General features: G+C 38.4%; 1 protein-coding gene across 4 annotated transcripts in view; it reads left to right on the forward strand.

Moving 5' to 3' along the window:
• Window positions 1-21,555, forward strand: part of MPPED2 (metallophosphoesterase domain containing 2) — a 112,229-nt gene that overhangs the window by 36,358 nt on the left and 54,316 nt on the right. For all 4 annotated transcript variants that reach the window (XM_033007015.2, XM_042785648.1, XM_042785649.1 and 1 more), the window contains one exon: window positions 7,159-7,340. In XM_033007015.2, coding sequence (XP_032862906.1) covers window positions 7,159-7,340 — 182 coding nt within the window. The remainder of the gene's footprint in view (window positions 1-7,158; window positions 7,341-21,555) is intronic.

Below are 21,555 nucleotides of genomic sequence, written 5' to 3' on the forward strand. Positions count from 1 at the left end.
GGTATCTGGCTTTACCCACGGGTACTAGGATTTCTTAAGCAAGAAAATCAAAATGTGGTATTCTCTTTTACTTCATCCCGCTTTCCAGGCACATGGGGTTATTTTTGCCTTTTAATTGGTTCCTATGACTGGTCCCTCATGTAAAGCCTCATTTAGGATTGGGATCTACAGCTGCACTTGGGAAGCCAGCATCTGCCCTGGCAAACATGGTGAGGTGACTCAAGGAGATAAAGATGCCAGGGCCTGTTGGGCTCAGTGAGCTGAGCCAGTTTAGGGAGCAAAGCTGGGTGAACGGAGCGGCTGGGGAGGCACGGCCGTAAGTGCTGGGGCTGTGTCCATCCAACCATGGTGGCCTAGCCTGCAGCGAAGGAGAGCAAGCACTGGGTAAAACCTGTGGGGCCTGGTGAGACCCTGCGGGGGGCGAAAAAAAAAAAAAAGTCTCAGTCACCATCCCAGTGGTCTTAGAGCCTCCCTTAGTGTAAGTTGCCTTTTCTGCATTTTTGTCATCCAACAGCCTTGGTCTTGACTATGTGCTGTTGGCTCTGGTGTGTGCACAGAGATGGCCCTTTCACTGGTGTTTTATTGTGGTGGGTGAGGGAATGTGCTTGCTCTGCCTGGCTGTTTGTGGGCTGTCACAGATGGGCAGCATGCGTGGGATGACTGTCCCCACGCATGCCATTGCTGCTGTGGCTCTGGCTGCCAGCATCCTGCAGCTGGAGCACATAGGAGAGTTGAAATGTAGAGTGTTGAGATGGGTGCTGTCATGGTGATAATTGGAAGAAGTAAGAGTGCTTTGGTAGAGGAAAAAAGAAAATCCCTGCATCTTCCAGGATGCAGTACAAATCTGGGGAAGGAACTGCATCCAGAGTAGCTGTGGAAGATGGAGATGCAGAGCACCACAGGTACAGAAAACTTGCTGCCTTGTAGCTTTGGGAGAGTGAAGCAGCTCAAAAGATTTTGACTAAGTTCTAATGAAGAACAGGGGCACTGAGCCTGTTCCACTCTTGATGCTGGAGTTTTGGTTTTTAATTTAATAGTGTATGAAGTCTTTAGTAATGTGACCATGTTCATATCAGCCTGTTCAACTAAACTAAATGACACTACATTTTAAGACTTATGTTAATGTTTTGAGCTGAATATTTTAAATTTAGGTGTTAATTTTTGTTTCAAAATGTAGACACTTTTACAGCTGGATTTTGATGTAGTCCTGCTCTGTGGCATTAAAAACAGGTTCTAAATTTATGAAGTTGGTCTAATAGTCCTGATATTTTTAAAAAATAAGAACAATTACACATCTTTTAATTCCATTTCTTGAACATCCGCAGGACATACAGGTGCATTTCAAGCCTTTTTCTTCAGCTGAGAGACTTACTGATATATTTTGACACAAATAATTAAGCCACAGGTCTCACATGATCACCCAACGCTTGTACTTGGGACTGGCTTTAAGAGAAATAACAGATACGACAATATAAGAAAGCTGTGAGACTTGGCTACAGTAACAAATACTTTAAGTACCATAGCAAGGACTTTCCACAGAAATTCCCATTCTTCTCTTCTCCTGAATTTCCCATGCCAGATGGAGCATGAGTAGAGGCAGAGGTATGAATTCAAAGAAAGAAAAACCTGAAGATGTAGAAAATACATAGCTTTTGTTTTCCAGTTTCAACAAAATTATCCTTTGTTGCCTTAGCTGAGGAGGGGGAGCTAACAGCACTTAGAAACAAGCTTTTTAAAGTGTTTTTGCAGAAAATGTTTGTATTTTAATCTTAAATATTCCAAGTTAAATGGCTCTTTGAAAAAAGTATTTGGTTTACAAATTTTGAAAATAGGAGTAGCAGGAAGAGCATGAAGAATTTGCAAGAGGAAGCTAAACTGTAGCAAGTATGAATAGGTTATTTTTTAAAAGCTAGTAATGCAGATGTGTTTTTATTATAGAATAGTTACTTTATAGCTTGTTTCCAAATGACTCCCAAAACAATAGAGTAAGTGCAACAACACACAGATTTTATGTGGTGCACAGACTTGAAGTCTGTACTGAAATGGATCTATAATGAATACTAATTTAGATGTCATAAAAAATAAACCCACAAATTCAGTCACAGATATAACCCAATGGAAAAATTAAGAGTTTAAAAAACTGCATGTGATGTGACACAGTCTAGGAAGGACATGGGCCTGTATGTCATGGGGCTAGTTATGCTTCTAGTGAGCCTTGGAAAGAGTAAAAATATGTGGTCTTCTGAGTTGACTGGTGCCTTGTTCACCGGTAGCAAAGCCAACAGAACCAGCTTAAAAAGTGGTGGACTGTAAGCAGTAATAGTGCTGGTTTGAGTTACAGGGTTTAGGGTGGAGGGAGGGATTTTAAGCATCTGTAAATGTTTTGTCTAGCATAGGTGCTGAATTCATCTGAGTGATTTATTTGATGTTAGGAGCTGGAAATTCTTCCTGGCTCAGCGTTTAAGATTTTTATTCCATCTTCATGGATGAATTAGGTTCTAGGGAATTGTTCTATAAGAGGGGATTTGGGGTCTGCATACCTCAAAACCCAGGAGAGCAGGGAAGTGAAAAGGCAGTGGGTTCTCCAAGCACAGGCATTCCCAGGGACTGGCTAACCTAGCCAGAGTCCTGTATTTTCAGCATACAAACTCACCCATGCAGAATTACTATCCTTTGCAATCAAAACTTTTATTTCTTACAGAAAAATGGTACTTGTGTCTTTTCCAAATTTTCTTTGAAAACAGGGTCCTAGTATAATTCTGCTTGCAGCTATGTCTCTTGAGGGCTGCACTGCCCTTTCTGTCATAGAGATACTTTCTGCCACTGCTGATTTATAAGACATCAAAGCTTGGGCTGAAATATAGGGCTAACGTGTCTGTTCCATAGCATGACATACTAAATCAAGTCCTTTGCCTCTGTGCCTGTGAAAGGCCCAATATTTTCCTCCTCTGTGAGTTTCTGAATTCAGCCTTCCTACCTTGCGGTTAAAATCCCCCATATAACTTCCGTGTTGCTCACCGTTGTTTATTTCCTTCATCCCTGCTTTTAAAGTGTAAAGCCATGACAAAATTTTGCTGTCCAACAGATGAGGACAGCGTACAGCTCCAAGTCCGTGCAGTCCCCGGGAGCAGCGCTGGGTGCCAGCCGCCACAGTGTGTGGGCTGCCGGGTGCCCGGCTGGGCGAGGGGCCGCTTACGTGGCCCTGCTGCTTTGGAAGTGCCGTGGGAACCGTGGGTTTGGAGGAAGATAGTGGTTAGTGGTAGTTGAGCAAGCCAAATCGAGCCTGGTTTATGTTGTCATTTGATTTAGCTGCAGCAATGTGTGAGGAGCTGTGAATTTGAGGTTTGTACCTGAGGGACTCTTACTCTCTGTGAGAACAACTGATGGTAAGGGCAGTTTAGTAAAGCCAAATAATTATCTGATAAATGAGGCCCTTATAGAAGTGCATGAAGATCACATTGTCCCTTCTGATTCCTAAAGCCTTGTCATAAATGCATTAAATGTGACAGATCTTACATTACTGTCATGATCCTAGAAAGCAGTCATTGCTCAACTGCCTTATGGGATTTCATTCTGGGTCTTACATAAATTTTTGAGAAACTGCTTAAGTGCCTGATTTTCTAAGGTGCAAGGTGTTTTAGGATAGATAATAGTACCTATTAACAGCTGTCTGTAAAGGAAGTTAGATGCCCAAAATAATTTACTAATTTAAGGCAAAAAAAAAAAATCCTCGTTCATTTTGATACTTGGCTATTTTGTTAGGTTGTTTTCCATTTCCTGGTTGCTGTATTAATCCTAACGTATGAACTTTTAAATTATTCTGGAATAACATTTGCTGCATCTTTCCATGAGCATGCTTTTCCAAATACTGTGCTCAAATAATCTGCAAAGTGTTTGTCTGCCAGCTCAGGAAGAGTGAAATAATAAAGTATTGGTGGTGATGGAGAGTGTCAAAGTTAGCTGGATGCACTGTCTTTGGAGCAAATAGTAAAGAATACATTTAATTTCTTAGGTATGTGCTTTGATTCAACAGAGACTGGTGGTAAGCAGGGCTGAAATACTTATTTCCTGTTGAATTGCAGTGAGGTTCAGATGCATCACTATTACAGAGCTTTTAGAAATGCCAGTCTATAATCTCCAGATGTTTGGCTCTGAGGTGAGCAGACCACCAGAAGAATCGCTGACGTTCACAGCCCAGGTGGAAGCCTGCTAGCGAGCAGTGTGTCACCAAAAGCTGTGAAAGGGTAGCACCTTGTCTGTTGCAGCAGCGGATCTCAGGGGTTCGGAGGCCAGTCCTCCCGTGATGCAGTGAAAAAGAAAAATCTTGCATTACTGTTTGCCATACTGTAGCTGTGGATGAAAAGAAAACTTGAGCCTTTAGGACTGGCAGTAACACTGCTTTTATTAAGTTTCTATTGAAGGACTGTTTTGAGTAAGATAAATTGATGGGCTGAACACAATAACCTTCAGTATCTCACTTTCAAACACTTAGTAGGCAAGCACTACTGAATAAGAGAAGAAATTAAGCCAAGATGTAGAAAAAAGGTTACTTGGCAATATCATAGTGTCTGTAAAGAGGAGAAAGAAGGGTGAGGACCTTAATGAATTTCGATTATAGAATTTTCTGTAAGTCTGTCACTGTATGAATAGAAAAATCCTAAACCAGAGTTTGGTGTCATAGTCTAGTAGGGATTGCCTAAAGCAAAACAGGGTTTGTTTGGAAACAAACCACAGAGAATAGCAAAAGCATAGCTGCTGTGTACCAACAAAATTGGACTCCCCAGAGGCAGGCGATGCTGGTCATAGCTTAAGCAGAGACAGTGTGAACAAGGTATGTGGTAGTGATGAAAATTGGTGTTCATTTTTTATGTTGTCTGAAGTAAACATATTTGAAAGTGTGGAAATGTTGATTCAGAGACCCCCATGTTTGCTGTGTGACATACTGTTAAAAAAGTTTTGGCTTACCTTCAGTAATCAGGAGGAAGACACCAAATACAAAGCTACTGTGGCCTAGAATTACAGATCTGCCCAGCCTTGCCAGTGTGATTTCAGTAGGTAAATGAGTTTTTCTCTGTAATAATAACCTTATTAATTTCTGACCCTTTCAGAGAACAAGAATCCATTGATTGTCACAGTTCAGATTCTTGCAGTGGGTTTCTGTAGTGGTAACCAGATGTATGGCTTAAGTACCTGGTGCTTTGGGTGGAATAGTAGGTGCAATACCAAAGCCAAAAAAAGTGATTTATCAAACTGACCCTTCCCATCCAGTCCAGCCCAAAGTAAAAACTGTTTTTGAGGTAAAGGCCATACTAAAGTAAACGTCATCTTGTAGAGCCTGAATTTAGCAAATTAATTCAGTGGCAACCAAGTGTGGTACATTTATGGTAAATTTTCCAGTTTGATTGGAAATACTTACTATGGTACCTAGGAAAATGCAGTCTAACAAATAATATCTTTCCCTCCTGCCACCTGGGCTAAAATTTTAGCTGTTAGTGAACATTCTACCAAATATAAAAGACTCAGTAAAGTCTTGTTAGTAAGCATGTTCCTGTCAACATTTTTCCATTGGAGACCAGTACATGTCCATATGGAGTCTGATTTCTTGAACTACTATAAACCCCCCAGTGTAGAGAGCTCACTTGCTCCCTGGAGGATGCTTTTGGTCTTCCTCACATAGGGAGAGAGCTGAAGTTAAAGATGCTGGGGGAAGTTTTCACACAGTTCAGTGTATAGTAAATGCTAAATACTAATACAGTATAGTAAATACAGTTCAGTAAATAAAGGAACACTTCAAAAGTCTGTATTTTCTTAGGATTTGTGCGTAATTTTCCATTTCTGTGTCATACATCTCATTACAAATATGGGGATTTAAGAAAAAGAGATCCACAGTAATGTATGCTAGTTATTTTTCTTTTCAGTGTGGAGAACAAAACTAATAAAACCTGTTTAATTTTCTTTTTACGTTCAGGCACTGATTTTTAAATCTGTATTGTGCCAGTTTGTCCCAATGACTCTTAGAACAGCAGTATTTTGAGTGCTTTAAAATACTTAGAGCTTGGTTTCACTGCTCTGATGATTTGAGACATAAGTGGACTATTATTCTGACATAACTCCTAAATACCTCAAAATTTCTAGCTGAAACTAAGCTCTAACCATGATCAAAGTGGTACATCAGTGGAGTGGGTTGAAGTTTTGTGGAGCTGGGATGCAGTTTCTGAGGTGTTAGTCCAGATGTTGTGCTATTCAAATGTTCAGTAAATCAAATTATGGTAACTCTGCAGAAAAAATAATTGCTATTCCAAAGTAGGCAATGGGTTGCCTTTTTTATTTTAAAATATTTTGTTACAAAGTAGCACTTCTCTTCCCTATTATTTTTCTCTATTCTGCTTAAATTTAAAAACAAAACCAAAACACCTCAAAACCAAGCTTCTATGGTGGGTTACATATAGTTGATAAGATCAAATTAACAAATGTAGCTGGCAGATAACCAATTGAACTAAATTTTTAACATCATTGGCTATAGAAGAAAAAATGTTTCATCTATGGTTGCTTCAAGCTCTGTCACCTCTGTTCCTGACTTTATGGACTTTGGGGAAGATGAGCTCGGGATTTTGTATGAGGGTAAGAAGTCATTAGACTGAGTTCTGCAATTTCCAGGCTTTGTCAGAGCACTCCTGGATGTGTACACAACTATTCCTGCTGGAATCTGTAGGAGTGTCTATGCCCTTGTACAAAATCAGATGCTAAGCTTCTCAGCTCAAGTGAGAGCCTGTTGCTGGCCCACCTGAGAGACCTGTTATTTAATGGCCCATGTACCTGTTCATGTATAAGGTAGACGATGGAAAAAATACATCTGAATTCAGGGTCTCTCAAATCAATTTTTTCCAGTGTTTAAATTTAGTATCAGAAACTGGTCATATCTTATGTATTTTTTAATATTCCTTCCTTACTGGGTAAGTATTTAAGAAGCACTGTCATTCCTTCTGGATTTTTCGCAGTGTTACATGACAGAGTAATTTTCAGCATGGTGTGTGCAAATGGAGGTTGGTGTGTGTGCATGCATGCTTATGCAGAGATCATCTGTGTTGATATCTGAAATAATAGATGTGAGGGTTTTAACCTTGTAACTGTTAAGAGATCTTTATGTGTCTGCTTTAGGGTCGACCCTATCCCATATGACACTCCGAAACCAGCGGGCCACACGCGATTTGTCTGCGTCTCAGATACACACTCCAGAACAGATGGCATCCAGATGCCTTATGGGGACATCCTTCTCCACACGGGCGATTTCACCGAACTGGGACTGCCCTCAGAGGTTAAGAAGTTTAATGACTGGTTAGGTAAGAAATTACTGCGTTTTGGTGACCCCAATTAACCTCTCCTGTCCAAGTGTCAGTCACTGCCTCATAATTGAATTAGAGCACTTGAAAATCCTTCTCCCTCCTCCCCTTCCCGCCCCCCCCTGCCCAATTTCTCTTGTCCTCATGTGATGTGCTGTTTCTAGCCTCAGTATGATTCTGTTAATTAAGACAAATTTAGAGACTTTGCTGTATTTCTGCATTATCTTGGGGGAAAAGATTCTGTCATTCCACAACAAGGACTATGTAGCCTTATGTGTGCGCTGAGGGGTTGGTGGCACCTCATATGAATTCATACAGTGTCCCATTAGTTGATGTTGTGGGGTTTTATATCCACAGCCCAAACGATTACTGTCTGTATATTGGTTTTACCATTATTTAAAGCAGTGCTAAAAGCTACAACCAATTTGGAAATTATGAAAGTCCTTCTTCCCACAACACAGGATGGCAAAATCAATAGTACTGTTTGGAAGAGGAGAATTTTTTGGCGTGGTATTCACATGACTGCCCCTTTGAATTAGAGTACTGGCATTTTAACTTTGAATGCAGGCATAACACCTCTTTGACAGAATACCCTTCATGTTCTGCTGTATTTGATATTAGTGCCCTGATAGTGTGTTGCTACAGTTGAGGACAATTAAATTGCACCAGGAGAAGACCACAATGAAGGAGAGTAAATTGTGCAGGATGCTTCTGTTATAAATGCCACTGTTAGGCTGGCTTTGTACTGCCATGTCACTGCTTGCACAAGAAATACTCAGAGGTAAAGTTGACTTGAGCACCTGATCTTCAGGAAACATTAGAATGAATTTACAGCATTGTATAAAAATCTCTGAAAGCATAGCTTTGTCATCAGGCTTAACTTCTATCACTGTATTCTCTCTTCCTTGCTATATGATGGCCACATCTCCACCTGCTTATAATAGCATCACTTTATTCCATTGGATTTCCTTGGCTGACGCTTCAAGAGATAAGTAAAGAACATTTGGATTTACAAAGGGAATTTTTAAATAGAAGAGCTTCCACATTCTCCATCTTTTCACCCTCCTTTGCATTTTCTCCATGCTGTTCTTTTTATCTTCCTTCTGACCTCCTCTGATTTCCATAGCCCAATTTTAAAGAATGTTTTTCCTTCTTATTATTGCTGTGCATGTGGGATTAGGGCTTCCAGATACTGCCATATTACTGTAATTTAGTTCTATCATTCCTATTTCTAGAAAGGGGTACTGGATTTTATGGGCTCAAAACTATCCTTTTTCTAGGAATGTAATCACAGGACTGGGAAGTAAGAAGCAGTAGGAGAAGTGGGTGGATATGTACATAGGTTGAGGGAAGAGACGTGGTAGGAATCATCATCTTCAACTTCTGAGTGTTCTTTGTGATAAGCTGTAAATGTTAGTGTTGCGAAGGAGGAGGAGCAATCAAGGTAAGGGCCATGGAGGTTGCACAGCTTCCCCGGGGGTGGGTGGTGTGGTCCTGCCGAGTTTTAGTCCTCGTAGAGAGGTTGTGAGCACTGCTGCTCAAGGAGGTTCAGTTGGTGGAGATGCCAGGCAGCTCCAGAAAATAAATTGCTTTCTGGAGAGTGTAGACCACCAAAGTCTGCCCTGAATGCACTTCTAAGAGTGGTGTCTGTCTACCAAAATTCCTCTCTGGACTGTCATTTCACAAGTGTTTTGATACAGCCAGGGCCTGTGTCCCGTGCTTGGCATTTGGAAATGTGAACTCAGTACTGCAGAAAGCCAAAATGAGTAAGCTGCTGGTGTGTTTTTACCTTTTTGTGGAGAATCTTACAATATTGGTAGCCACTTGGCATTCCTTGTATTTACCAGGTGTTCCCTGATGATGTTATTTTATCACAGAGATCCTTGCTTTAACATCTGCAACAGAAGAACTATGACCCTTTAAATAGGTTTTGTTCCAGTCTCAATAGTTTACCATGGGTCGTTCTACGCATATATATAGTTCTTGTAGAAGTCAGTATGGTATTTATCTGAGAAAACAGATTTTGCGTTCTTTGGCAGTCAGTGTCATTGAAACTGGAGCTTTGACTGTGTAAAGACTTACTGACTTTGGCCTCAGGCTTTCATATTTCAGGTACAGAAGACTTTTGTTATGTCTTTTTTTTTTTCCCCCCCTTTTTTTTTTTTACATGCAGAGTCCACTTGCATTTTCATATATATGACAATACCGCTTATTAGGTTTCTGGCATAAGGTGAGGCAGCAAACTGATTCTCATGTGGAATCTTATTGTGTTGGTGAGTACTTGCTCCAGTGCTGTCCTCTCCTCATCTGGAATCAAAATATTCTGAAGTCAGTTTTGAAGTGCTTTTTTACAACCTAATTTCAGGCTCCTATCTGCAAAAATGGGAGTAATTGCATTTTATTATTTGCCATGTATATTGTGAAGATTTAATACCTTCAAGGTTGTGAGGTGATGACATGTAATAGTTTAAAAAATACATACCATTATCAGGAAGGAACAAGAAGGCTTCCTTTTCCTTCTGCCATATAGTGGGAGACATCTTTTTTCATCATAGTTGGTAGGAGCCTTATTCCAAAGCAATGCACTGAGAATTCCCTTCAAATACCTTGTCCTTCTAGAAAGGAGTTTTCATATCTTTTGTGTGTATGGTTTTCTTCACTGGCAATCATGTTGTAAAGCAGTAATGAAGACAAGGCATCTGTATTGTTTATAGAGTGAGGGAGAGAAGTGAGATCAAAGCTAGGCTTCATTCCACAGTTTATTTTACCTACTTTGTTGTAAAAAAACAGGGACTCATCTCCACTAGGATTATATAATGGGATAACTAAGACACAATAGCTGTCCATAATTTTCTTGGCAATAAAGCCAAGGGAAAAGTTAAAAGATGATTATTCTGAACCCCTTGCCTCACTTATACTTCACTGGGTGTTACATGTGCCAGTTATACAGGACCGAGAACACTTCTGTCAATCCTGCAGTTTTATGTTTCGTGGGTCTTGCATCCTTTTGCAACTCTTCTGGTATCTCACCTGAGCAAAATGTTCAGCATCTTGTCCATCCATTTCATTAATGTTCGTCTTTCTTCCTTGTCTCCACAGCCTAATCATGGAATATGCTTTCCACGCCCTCTTCCCCACCCCTCCTAGCTCGTAGCCCTTCCTGCAACTTTTACTCATTCTTATGCTTTTTTCCCTTTGGCTGATAAATTTTCATTATTGGTTTTGCATTAATGTAGTCTGGGCTTATACATTGAATAACCTCTGTGGTCACTTAGTGATTACATACACTGGCTGAGGTAATTTATTCACTTTGTTTTGGTGTGAACATGTCCCTTGGGTCTTGTAACTGCTGTAATCACTTGACCTTAGTGACTGTTAAATGCTTTAAACACAGTTATTTTAAATTTATAATTGTTTTCATTAAAAATCTCTTATAGTAACTTAACTGACCTTGCAGTAAACACAGCATTATGTGCTGAGGAAGAATTAAGATGTTGTTCTATGCCCAATATATTTCTTACTGAATGTTTCAACATACTATTATTATCACTGTTCATATTTTTCCCATCCATTCTCATTCAGTCATATATGGGAAATGAAATACAGGAATATCTAATTATAGCTCTGTCTTCATAGTACAATATTTCCTTTCCTGTGTGATGGGAAGTGATTGAATAACTCATAAGAACTGAAGAGAAAGCAAAGATAAATTCAGGCAGATAGATCTTCAATGAGTGGCAATATGTTTATTGTGCTCAATTAGTATGGGCCTGGATTGTGCATATCCTTACTTGTGTGAATAATTTACATCTGGTTTAGTAATTTTTTTTTTTTTTTTCAAATAGCCAGTGTTGTTCTTTTTTGTCTGGTGGTTATCTCTTGCTGTGTTCATTTTGGTTTTGGGAGTTTTTTCCATGCAAGATTTCTAATAGAAGGCATATTGCTGGATGAACCAGGCAAAATTCTGCAGTAGTAAACATAAATAAATCCAGTAGGTGAAATTACTGCTGGTTAATGTCTGTGGAGCTGAAAGTAGAATTTGGTTAGATTTTTGAGTTGTTTTGGGATTTAGCAGCTTGACCGTTTCATGTTTTTTCTTTAATGTCTTGCTTTTGTTTTGAATGCATGTTTCTTTAAATTTCTGTGAGATAATGACTTGAAGAACTTTGTGAATGATTTAGTGGCCAAATACATACAGGTTTGTACCGGAACAAATATTTCTTTACCTTTAATATATGTTTGCCTTTAGTATAAACATTGTAGATAGAGCTAAAATAAAAATTCAGCTTTTTTTCCTGTAGTGTAGTTCCTCCATTGTGTTACTTAAAGTGAGAAGAAAAGAATGATTATACTATTTTAACATATAGGTTTTCTTGTCACACTCTGCATATATGGATGTGGTGCTCAGAAACATATTGTCAGTTCTTTCAAAGTTCTTTTTTGTGTGAATGTTTAGTTATTGAAAATAGCAGCTTCAGCTTGGAATTGCTGGCTGTTACATGAAATAGAGGCCAAAATGGGAAGGATGCTGGGAATGTGGTATTGCTCTCGGAGGTATGGACAAGACACTCGGTTCCAGTCTACACTTAGATTTTTGCATTAGTACTGTAGAAACTCGAAATTATATTCAAAACTGTAAGATAGACACCTGCCAAAATAGTGTTTGATCTTGAATATAGTATAATTTAATCTAAAAAACAAACAAACAAACAACTGTAACAAAATAGTATAATAGTAAGATCAAACTCTTTTCTTATCACTGTTTAAATATTCAGGGTCACATTCCTCTTGTATCTTTTCTCAGTCTCTCTGGTGTGGTTCAGTTATTCCCTCATTTTATCTAGGCTTCATCTCCTCTCCAGTCATATTTCTTTTAGGGCTTTGTGTGAGTGTGTTCCTTTTCTAATGTACACTGAACACAGTTTCATTGTGATGAAGTATTTGTTCTTGAGAACTTTTGCTCCACAAAAGTATATTTCTGATGTGAATTATTTTAGCATCAGACATGATACTTTTTTTATAAAAACAAACCAATAAGCTCTAAAATATCTCCAATTTGAGGGAGATATTAGCTCAAAATGTTCTGAGCTAATTTAGAACCAGAAGGAAGCTTATGAATATTTTAAAGTAAAATTATGGCAATAAAAACAAACGTATTCCTATTTTTATAAATTGATTTATTTCTGATTTGTGTTTTTACCATCTGGAGCATATTCTGAACCCTGTAGTGCTCTACTTATTATAGATAGAATGAGTAATTGACTAAACATAAAGTACCATTTTGATGAACAAAACTCTTAGCACTTGAAAAAAAATTGCATTCATTGCAAGTGAAAGAAAATGCTGAGGTAGCTTTAATCCTGTGAGTATGTATGAGTTTTGCACAGCTGTTCTGGGAGAGAGGGAAGCAACTCTGTAGAAAATCTATTAGTCTGATTTTGAAAACAGCTATGTCTTCTGTGAGTGGCTCTGGCGAGGCACTTCTTTAGGCTTCAGACACTGGAACGGGATGCAGATATTTTAATAAGAGGTTCAGCTGGCTGGTGAAGGCAGTTGACTCTTCCGTTGGCATTCTGCTACCCCTCTGATAGCATTCAGGGTTTTGTGTGATTTGCAGGATCCAGACCACGTTGGATGCCTATTTCAGAGATGCTCTCAACTGGAGAATAATGGAGACCTGAAGGTGCATTGGCAAGCCTGTACAGACAGTTTTATTGTGTCTACTTGCTTATTAATTCTAGTTGCCAATAGATGTTGAATATTATGAGTTTGGAACATACTGATGCAATTTCATTACACCACCACTGCCGCCACCCACCCCCTACCCCTGATTCATAAAATGAAACCTAGATTTTAGCTTTTTTTGGTTTGGTGGGGTTTTTTAATCATTTAGTTCTCTGGGTTATATATCTCACCCTGTTTTTATGGTAAAATTTATAAAGGTTCTTTCAAGTTCACTTAGGTTTTATTTGCAGCATCACTACCTAAGAATATTTCCTTTTGCTTTTGTTCTAACATGAACTGTGTTGAACGTCACAGTTAAATTCTCATTTGTACTTAGTTTTAAATTCCCATATGACTTGACTAAATCATCAGTGCTCAGCTTTTATTTGCATACACCTTTTTTAGGTATATTAATACTAATTTAAATCATTCTTCAGAGAGGAATACAAGAATAATTTGAATGTTACATTTTATTGTATTTATAAAACAGTGGGGAAATACAGCCATGCGGATTTTTGTTAATAAGCTGAGTAATATTTTTCTTATGTAGCAATCTACAGTGAAATGTGAAAACAAAAGTAAACAAAAAAAATAAAGTGCAAAATTCTGCTTTTGTGCTGTGGTTATTACAGTTGCTTCTTCATATTTATCCCCTGCTTTGGGTCAGATACTAGATGCTTTGTGGAAAACAGAACCCTAGAAATAACACTTCCAATAGAAGAAATTGTATAGAAATGAATGTCAAGATATTAAACTTTCCACTGAGTAAAGTGGAATTTGTGCATGAGGAGCAGTTTAAGTTTATTCGTATCTGATCAGTTGTTTCTTGTTATGCTCTTGTTACTCCTGGCAACTTTTCAAAAAAAATCTCACAAGAAACCATTTTTGATATTTGTTAATAGCATACAGAGAAACTTTGAGTTGTTTTGTTTTGTTTTTAACTGTAGTCACTAACTTACTAGAGATACAGTGTAAAATGCTCTATACAATTGTGTACCACCTGCCATGATCAGTCAAACCAAGCATTACAGTGGTATGTGACAACCATTAGAAAACTTGGCTCAGGTGAAATGTGCTTTCAAAGAGAATAATGTTCTGGATTGAGTGGCTCTTTATATGTTTAAACCTAATATATACATTTGGTAATTTTCAATGAAAGAAAGGAGCCAATGAGCACTGGAAAGTATTACACAATTCTTGGACAGGACCTTCAATCACAATAATTGCTCATTCGTTTCTTGGATCTACTCCCCTGGACTGCTGTTGTCTTAAAAGGCGGGGATGATCAGGTTTCAAATAACAAACCATAACCAAAACAAATTTATAAAACAACCAAAGTAAATCTTCCTTTCGATTCCCCCTTTTCCCGCAGATCCACTTTAGAACAGAGGAGAGATTTATGGTTGTTGTATTGACCAGGCATGAAGCAAGAAATGCCACCCAAACAGAAAGTTTTATAGACATTGTCATCAGATTCTTACTCCAGCATTGCTGCCACAATATCATAATATGAGAATGATTTCAGTGGAAAGCAGTCAAAGTATGTATTTGTTGTACACCATCAATTTGTTTTGTCACTTGCATTTTTGATGCAACATTAAATTTGTAAAGTGCAAAAATACCTCTCCTAAATTTTTGCATCACGCACACCCTATTAACAGTATCTAATTAAAATAAGAAGTCTTTCTGTTAGCAGAGCATCACATTTCTGCTTAGAACAATGGTTTCGGGGTGGAGGAGTTGCTTTGAGCACGGAGAGGTTGGGGATGGGGGGAGAAAGCACTGCAGATTTTAGTATAATGTGTAGTGTTCAAAGAAATTTTATTTCATCATAAAGATTAGCAGGCTGTGTAATTCAATTTAAAGCTGGTTGGCAGTGTCCTGTCTATTACAAAGCCGTTTTTTTTGTTTGTTGGTTTGGGGTTTTTTGTTTGTTTGGTTTGGGGGGTTTTTGTTGTTTTGTTTTTTGTGGGTTTTTTTTTGTTTGTTGTTGTTGTTTGTTTGTTTGTTTTGGGTTTTTGTTTTGTTTTTTTGGGTTTTGTTTTTTTTTTATTGTTATATGTGACTACAGAACCTATTGGGTAGCTGGAATGATCTTTGGGTTTTGTGCTTCCCACCCCTCTTCCTCTTCAGTTCTGTATGTTAGGAAATGTGTGAGATTACCTTAAACTGAGCTACAAAATGGTATCTCAGTGAAATACCACCCTGCATATTTTTGGCTTTTATATGAAATGATATTTTTGTGGCCAGACAGCCACTGAGAGTGAGGATCTGCTAAAAATGTTAGATTGGGAGGGTTGAATCAAGCTTAAAACTCAAATGTTAGCATTTATTCACAGTCATGGACGTTACTGTGCTATAGAAAAGCAACATGCAGCAATTTATGTTTATGCAAGATGGGCAGACCTTTATCTTACAGTAATTGCCTATACTAGGGGGTTAATAAATGTTCCAAGAATTACTGAATTATGTGTTTGTTAAAGAAAAATTAATTGTTGCTTCTTGCTGGCTATAATCAGCCTGCATATCTTGTTAATTAACCCTCTTTTTGCAATGGGCTGAAGCTCAGACAAATTCTGCGTGCATTGCATGTATCGGGAGTGATGTGTCTTGGCACAGAAGGGCTGCCAAAGAAAGACCTGTGCAACTCCACCTCTCCCATCCACTCCTGTCGCGCCTGTTAGAAGAGCTTGAAATCTTTATTTGACTGTATTTAGGGAGTATATTTATTTCAGAGGACAGGTGTTCTATTCGTGGGCACTCTGGTACCACTGGTGGGGAGAAAAAGGAAAAGAGAACCCCTTCTCCCAGAGCTAAAGGAATTTGCATTTTCTTTGCCCTGCTTTGACATCCTGAGCATGGCAGTGTGAATAATAGTGCTTGGTCCGTACGGTGGTTACCAGACCCACAGGCAGCATCTTCCTCGGAAAACCCTGGCGCAAGGTGGGGGGGACCCACTGTGCTGCTGTGTCCCATGGCTCTGGGCTGGTCTTGGTGTTTGGCTTGTGTGCAGGCTGGTTGGTGGTGGCCCTTCCACAACTTTGGGAGTGGAATTTCTCAGGACTTGAGATTCCTTCAAGGCTCAGGTCACTTCCGTGCCTCACTTGACAGAGCTGCACTGGTCTCTTATCTCATCCTGCACCCCAGCTGTGAGGTGATGGCTACCAAACCCTCACTTACTATTGGTGGTGTGTTTAGTAGACAAGGAACAAAGCAGCACAATGGGGGACAGCAATGTAGGGAGAGAGGCAAGAAGATGCAAAGCCAACACAGAAGAGAGCAAAATAACACCAAACTAGGGGAGGGACAGTGTCTTGAAAGAGGAGAAGAGTCAAATGAGAGCACAGGGATGTAAACTAGTAGAGATTTACATGCTTTTTCCAGACCCTAATTTCTTCCCAAGTTAATAAAATTAAGAAATGAGAGCTCAGGAACACTCTGTACTTTGAATTTCCTGTAACTGTTGATAAGCGAACCTTGAAGACCTCAGAATTATGTACACCTTTTCTAATGAACCAGAATCTTTAATATTACAGGCCGGGCTGGGTATCAGAGTGTAATAGCTCGTTTTCTCCCAAATGTTGCCATTAAATTTTTTTTTGATGTGACCAGCCACAGAAACATGGAGAGTTTCAGTTTGAAAGAAAGCTGCAAATTACAAAAAGTTACCCACGTTTCCTTACTTTTACCTGAGCTGCCCTCCCCCATACATTACTCTCAAGCCTTCCCAGTCCCTCAGCAGCACTTGGCATTTGCATTCACTACTGATATGAGCAGAAAAAATGCAAGGCAACCGTGAGGTTTCCTGGATTTTTGTGTAGATGTCTCCTGAGTGTTGTAGGGAAGGAGTCCATTCCTTCTGCTCTCCTGTCCCTGCTGCAAGCTTTGGTGGTCACTGGGAATAAAATACCATAGCTGTAGCTGTACCAGTGGTCCTGAGTGAAAGGGCCCGAACTAACGTCCCCTCATAAACCCTCATGGAAAGTAATTCCCAGACTAGCACTGTAGGGAAAGCCATTTGCCACTTTCAGTCTCCTGGTTGTAAATTATAACCCTGTGGCATTAGTAGGAGTGTGAAAGGCGGGGAGGGATTGCCTGGGCGAGCATGGCTGAGAGGGTGCCCTGGTGCCACGGTCACCCCGGCTGCTCTGGGCACAGAGGGAAGGAAGAGCCGCTGCTCTGGTGACTGACAGCTCTGGCTATATATGTGGGTTATACGTGGGTCCTGGCATTTGAGCAAGTTACAGGAGAGGATGTGTGTACAGTTATAGTGGAAGCAATATAGCCGTTCATAAACAAATGCTTCCGTGAAGCCAGCTGTAAAAACAATGACGCTTGCCTTTGAGGTGAAAGGGCAAAACCTTAGCAGAAAGGAATATAAATAAGAAATAAATTGTTACCTTTGTGTAAGTGACTAAAATAGCTGTTGTCTTGTGCTATGTCTTAATGACCAGCTCTGATTAACTATAGTTGTCATTTTATTCAGCAAAATTTAAGGTCTGCACAGCATGCCTTTTCATGGCAGGTTTTTTGTTTTGTTTTGTTTTGTTGGTTTTTTATTTTTTTTAAGTCTAGAAATAATGGCTAAAATGGGTAAGTCAAGAGAGACCCTACTCTGCAGAAAGCAGACTAGATGAAAAATTGCTAATGCTGCATGTTCCAACAGTTAATGATAGAATTTAATTATAGATAAATATTTATTTGTGAACCAGAATCCTTGGTGTACTTCTGTACAAAAAAGGAAAGTACAGATGCTGCGTCATACAGATTTTACAGCACCTTGTGAAAATGTTACTGTAAATTCAAATCCACAGATACGAGTACCGTATATCTCGTATATCCATTTAACTTGATTTAAAAACACTTCACTACCTTACTACGTTAGGTTCTTACTATTGTTCTTATTAAGGAGTAGAGGTGGTTGCAGCAGAGGGCCTATGTACTTGTAGTAACAAGGATAGGAAAGATAAGAGTTTCGCCTGAGTTCTATCACACATAAAGTATTCAAACTCTGTATTGCAGAATGGAATTTACATTACATATTTTTCATCATCTGTTTTGTCCTGCCTTCTGTGGAAGGACGGTTAGGAGGTATTTCAGCACATAGGTTTGTCCACTGAAATTCAAAGAGTGGTGCCCTGGATTTTTAAAAAACTTCAGTCTGAACTGTGTTGTAGTGTCCTGGGATGCTGTAACAAATAATTTGGTAATTGCAATTCTGCAAAGCCAGGAGAAGAGAGGAGGTAGCAAGAAATAGTAGTGGGGGTGGGATTTAGAACTCAGAAATCACTGGCACCAATATCCATAGTTATCATTCTAGACATTTATTGGGCTTAAAGTTTCCTTTTCTCTCTTTTAGTGTTTGGGGTTACTGTATGTGCTTAAACTTACAAGGAAGGTATGTGAGGCTATGTGCCATTCTGCTCAGGCAATTCTAGATGGCTAGGGGAAAAAAAAAATCTGCATAAGAGGAATTCAGTTCTTTGTAATAACATGATACAGCTAGAGTGATTTTGTCGTCTCCTTTAGTAGCTAAGAAGCCGCTCTGTGTGCTGGATTATTAAAAGGAATTTCCTTACAGGGCTCACGAGATTCCTTGTATCCAAGTTCATCCTGAAAGACTATAATGGAATGTTTAGGTTGATTTAGAATAATAAATTTTAACGTGGGATTCAGAAAATACTGGAAGTTCATAAAGATCTGCCTGAATATTTTTAGTTGTCTGTAATTTCTGTTTGCTTTTTCTGTGTACTTTCTCTTTGGTCTTTATCCTCTGTAAAAATGTCAGGAGAGGACCATGAAGGTAGTTCTGAAATACAATACACCATGCTGTCAAGTGGATGTCAGGCTGCTTCAAAAGTGGAATTTAGTTCAGGTTTTAGATTTCTCCTCTTCCAACTTAGAAAAGGAAGAAACAATTCCCAACAAATGTCAGCATTGCCATCCAAAAGTATGTTTTAAAACATCTTTAATTATCAAACGTGCTTCTTATACTTAAATGTTTACAAGTAAAAGCACAAAACGTGATCACAGGGTAAAATTTCAAAAGCAGCTAATTGTTCTAGCACACTGGAGAATGTTATATTCTCTAAGTTATTCAAAAGCTGTTGACTCAATTTTAGACAGCAGTCCATGCTTTCAAAACCTTCGGGATAGTTAAAAAATATTTTATATTATTTCTTCTTTTTCCTTTCATTTTAATTTTCTTGTGATTATTTGTGCTGTCCCTGCTTGTTATTTTTTCCCTTATCATTACAGGAATTTCTCCTTGCGTTAATACTGGTAGTCAGTTAAGTCTGAGCCCCAGTATGTTTTGTAGTTTACTAACAATGTACTTTAAAAAAAAAAAAAAATCAGAGTTTTGAAAGGGAGAATTTCAGTTCCACGTATAAAAATTTAGAAGTTATGTAAAATATGCTGTATTATAGAAAAAATTAAAATAGTTATCAAAACTTTCTTGTCTTACGTATTTGAGATTTGTCTTCTCATAAGAACTGCTCTGACTACCTTCCTGGGATATAGAAAAGGAGGCGGCATTTGGAGGGATTTTTTCAGAAATACTGACTAGGTTTTCCCAGGCTGCGAGATAGAGGGAGGCGTGTGCTTACTGCTTTGTGCGTTTGTAAGCATCAAAGGCTTTCATTTAAAATGAGACAACAAATAATGGGAACAAGTTCAGACAGGAGAGAAACAGGACAATGTTTTTGGTGATTATATGTGTTTCCTGATTGATTTATTTATTTGTTTTATCTTAAGATAAGTAGGTAGATATTGGAAGTATCCTGATGAAGGTGTGTTTTTCAGTCCCATGGAAAGAAAAGGAAATTCTGCTGCTCACATAAAGGTCCCTGCTAATAAGGCAAAAAAATTTGGGGCAGAATCCAGACCTGTATCGTGTTTTCATAGGTCTCATTTTCTTAAATAAGTTTTCATTCAGTAAGTAGTGAAGAATTGATATCCAGACTTGTTTCTTTTAAATAAATATTTTCACATTATCTGGAAAATCTTGTCCTCAGCATTCACTGGCCTGTTGCAGTGTGAAAATACATGTACATGAAAATACCAAGACATTGTCTGTGATAATTATGATTAGCTTAATTACTTTCTGTATAATTGTTTCTCAAGATGACCTCTTTTTTGATGGCTTTTATTAATTTATTTTAGAAAAAAAAAAGGACTTAATTGGAATTATAAATTACAGAGACAAAGGGTATGTTAGAGGAAGTAGGTCCAGATCTGTTTGTGTCAGATAATGACTGTTGGTTTTTATATTCTTAAGATTCATGGAGAAAAATCATTTAAATTGATACAATATGTGCGCTCACAAGGTAATATCAACATCCAATGTATTATTTCAAAATCTGGTGAGTTTCTTTATAGAGGATTAGGTTACATAGTGTGGGGACTCCAAAAAGAAAATAGAATTGTGTATTGATGCCTTTAGAAATATTATTTGAGGGCAATGAAATGTTCCCTGAAATTCCCTCCTGAGTGGGGAAAATGGAGTTTGTTTGCAGTAATTGCATTTTCTAGCATTTGCTTTCGCACTTTCCAATATGAGTTAAGCCAATTGGAACCTGTGATTTCGTTTTGCTTATTGGCAAAAGTACCATGTAAATTGATCTGTGATGCATTTATAGAGAATGCTTTGAAAATTTTGAAATAGAGATGGCTTTTTCTTATTAGATTTAGATAGTATTAGGGTTCATTTCTATATTTTAGCCTAATGTAATAGCAACCAAAAATGTTCCTTTTCAATTTAGTCTTAATCAAGTTCAAGGAGAACATTTCTACTTAGGCCCACTGGCACTGTGAAGGCAGAGTTTATGTTCCTGTTCTCAGCCTTGGTATTCAGAATTCAAGATCTGAGCCATTTGAAACCACACCAAGCTGGAATTGATCTAAAACTTGTCAGCTCCAGTACATTAAGATCTTGATCACAAGAGAAAATGTAAAATTCTGTTGGACAAAATATAGCATATTTCTGTGTATTTGTAGTACGCATGCCCTGTAGACCTTAAACTGCGGGGGGAGGTTAGATGCAAATCTCATTATAAGTGTAAATATGGGGTAATTCTGTTTAGAGGAACACACTTAAACTCTGCCAAACAAAAGATGTTCTTGCCTGTAAACCTTATATATTTTCCCAGGTGAACACTTATTTCACTTAAAGGATCTCTTTGAAAGTGTGCACATAGCACCAGTGCAGTCATGGTAGTCCTTTAGGTGTTGCTTTGCTATGGAAAAGAGAGGAATAGCAGGACTACCATTTCTGCAAGAAGCATTTTTAAAAACAAAAGGGAAAAATAAAGGTATTGAGATTTCCAGGGAGGGTGGTGTTTTCAGAATTTGCTAAATTTAAAGGGACAGTTCATAGCTGTCAACTTTTTTGATTTTTAAGTTAGGTGATTTTTTTTCTTTCTCTTTATTCCCTCTTGAAAGCTTTATCTTTTAGATTACATAATTAAAAGTCTGAAAAGAAAGCCTTTCC

This window comes from Tyto alba, unplaced genomic scaffold, assembly GCF_018691265.1.
Source record: "Tyto alba isolate M040663 unplaced genomic scaffold, T.alba_DEE_v4.0 Super-Scaffold_8, whole genome shotgun sequence".
Classification (NCBI taxonomy): domain Eukaryota; kingdom Metazoa; phylum Chordata; class Aves; order Strigiformes; family Tytonidae; genus Tyto; species Tyto alba.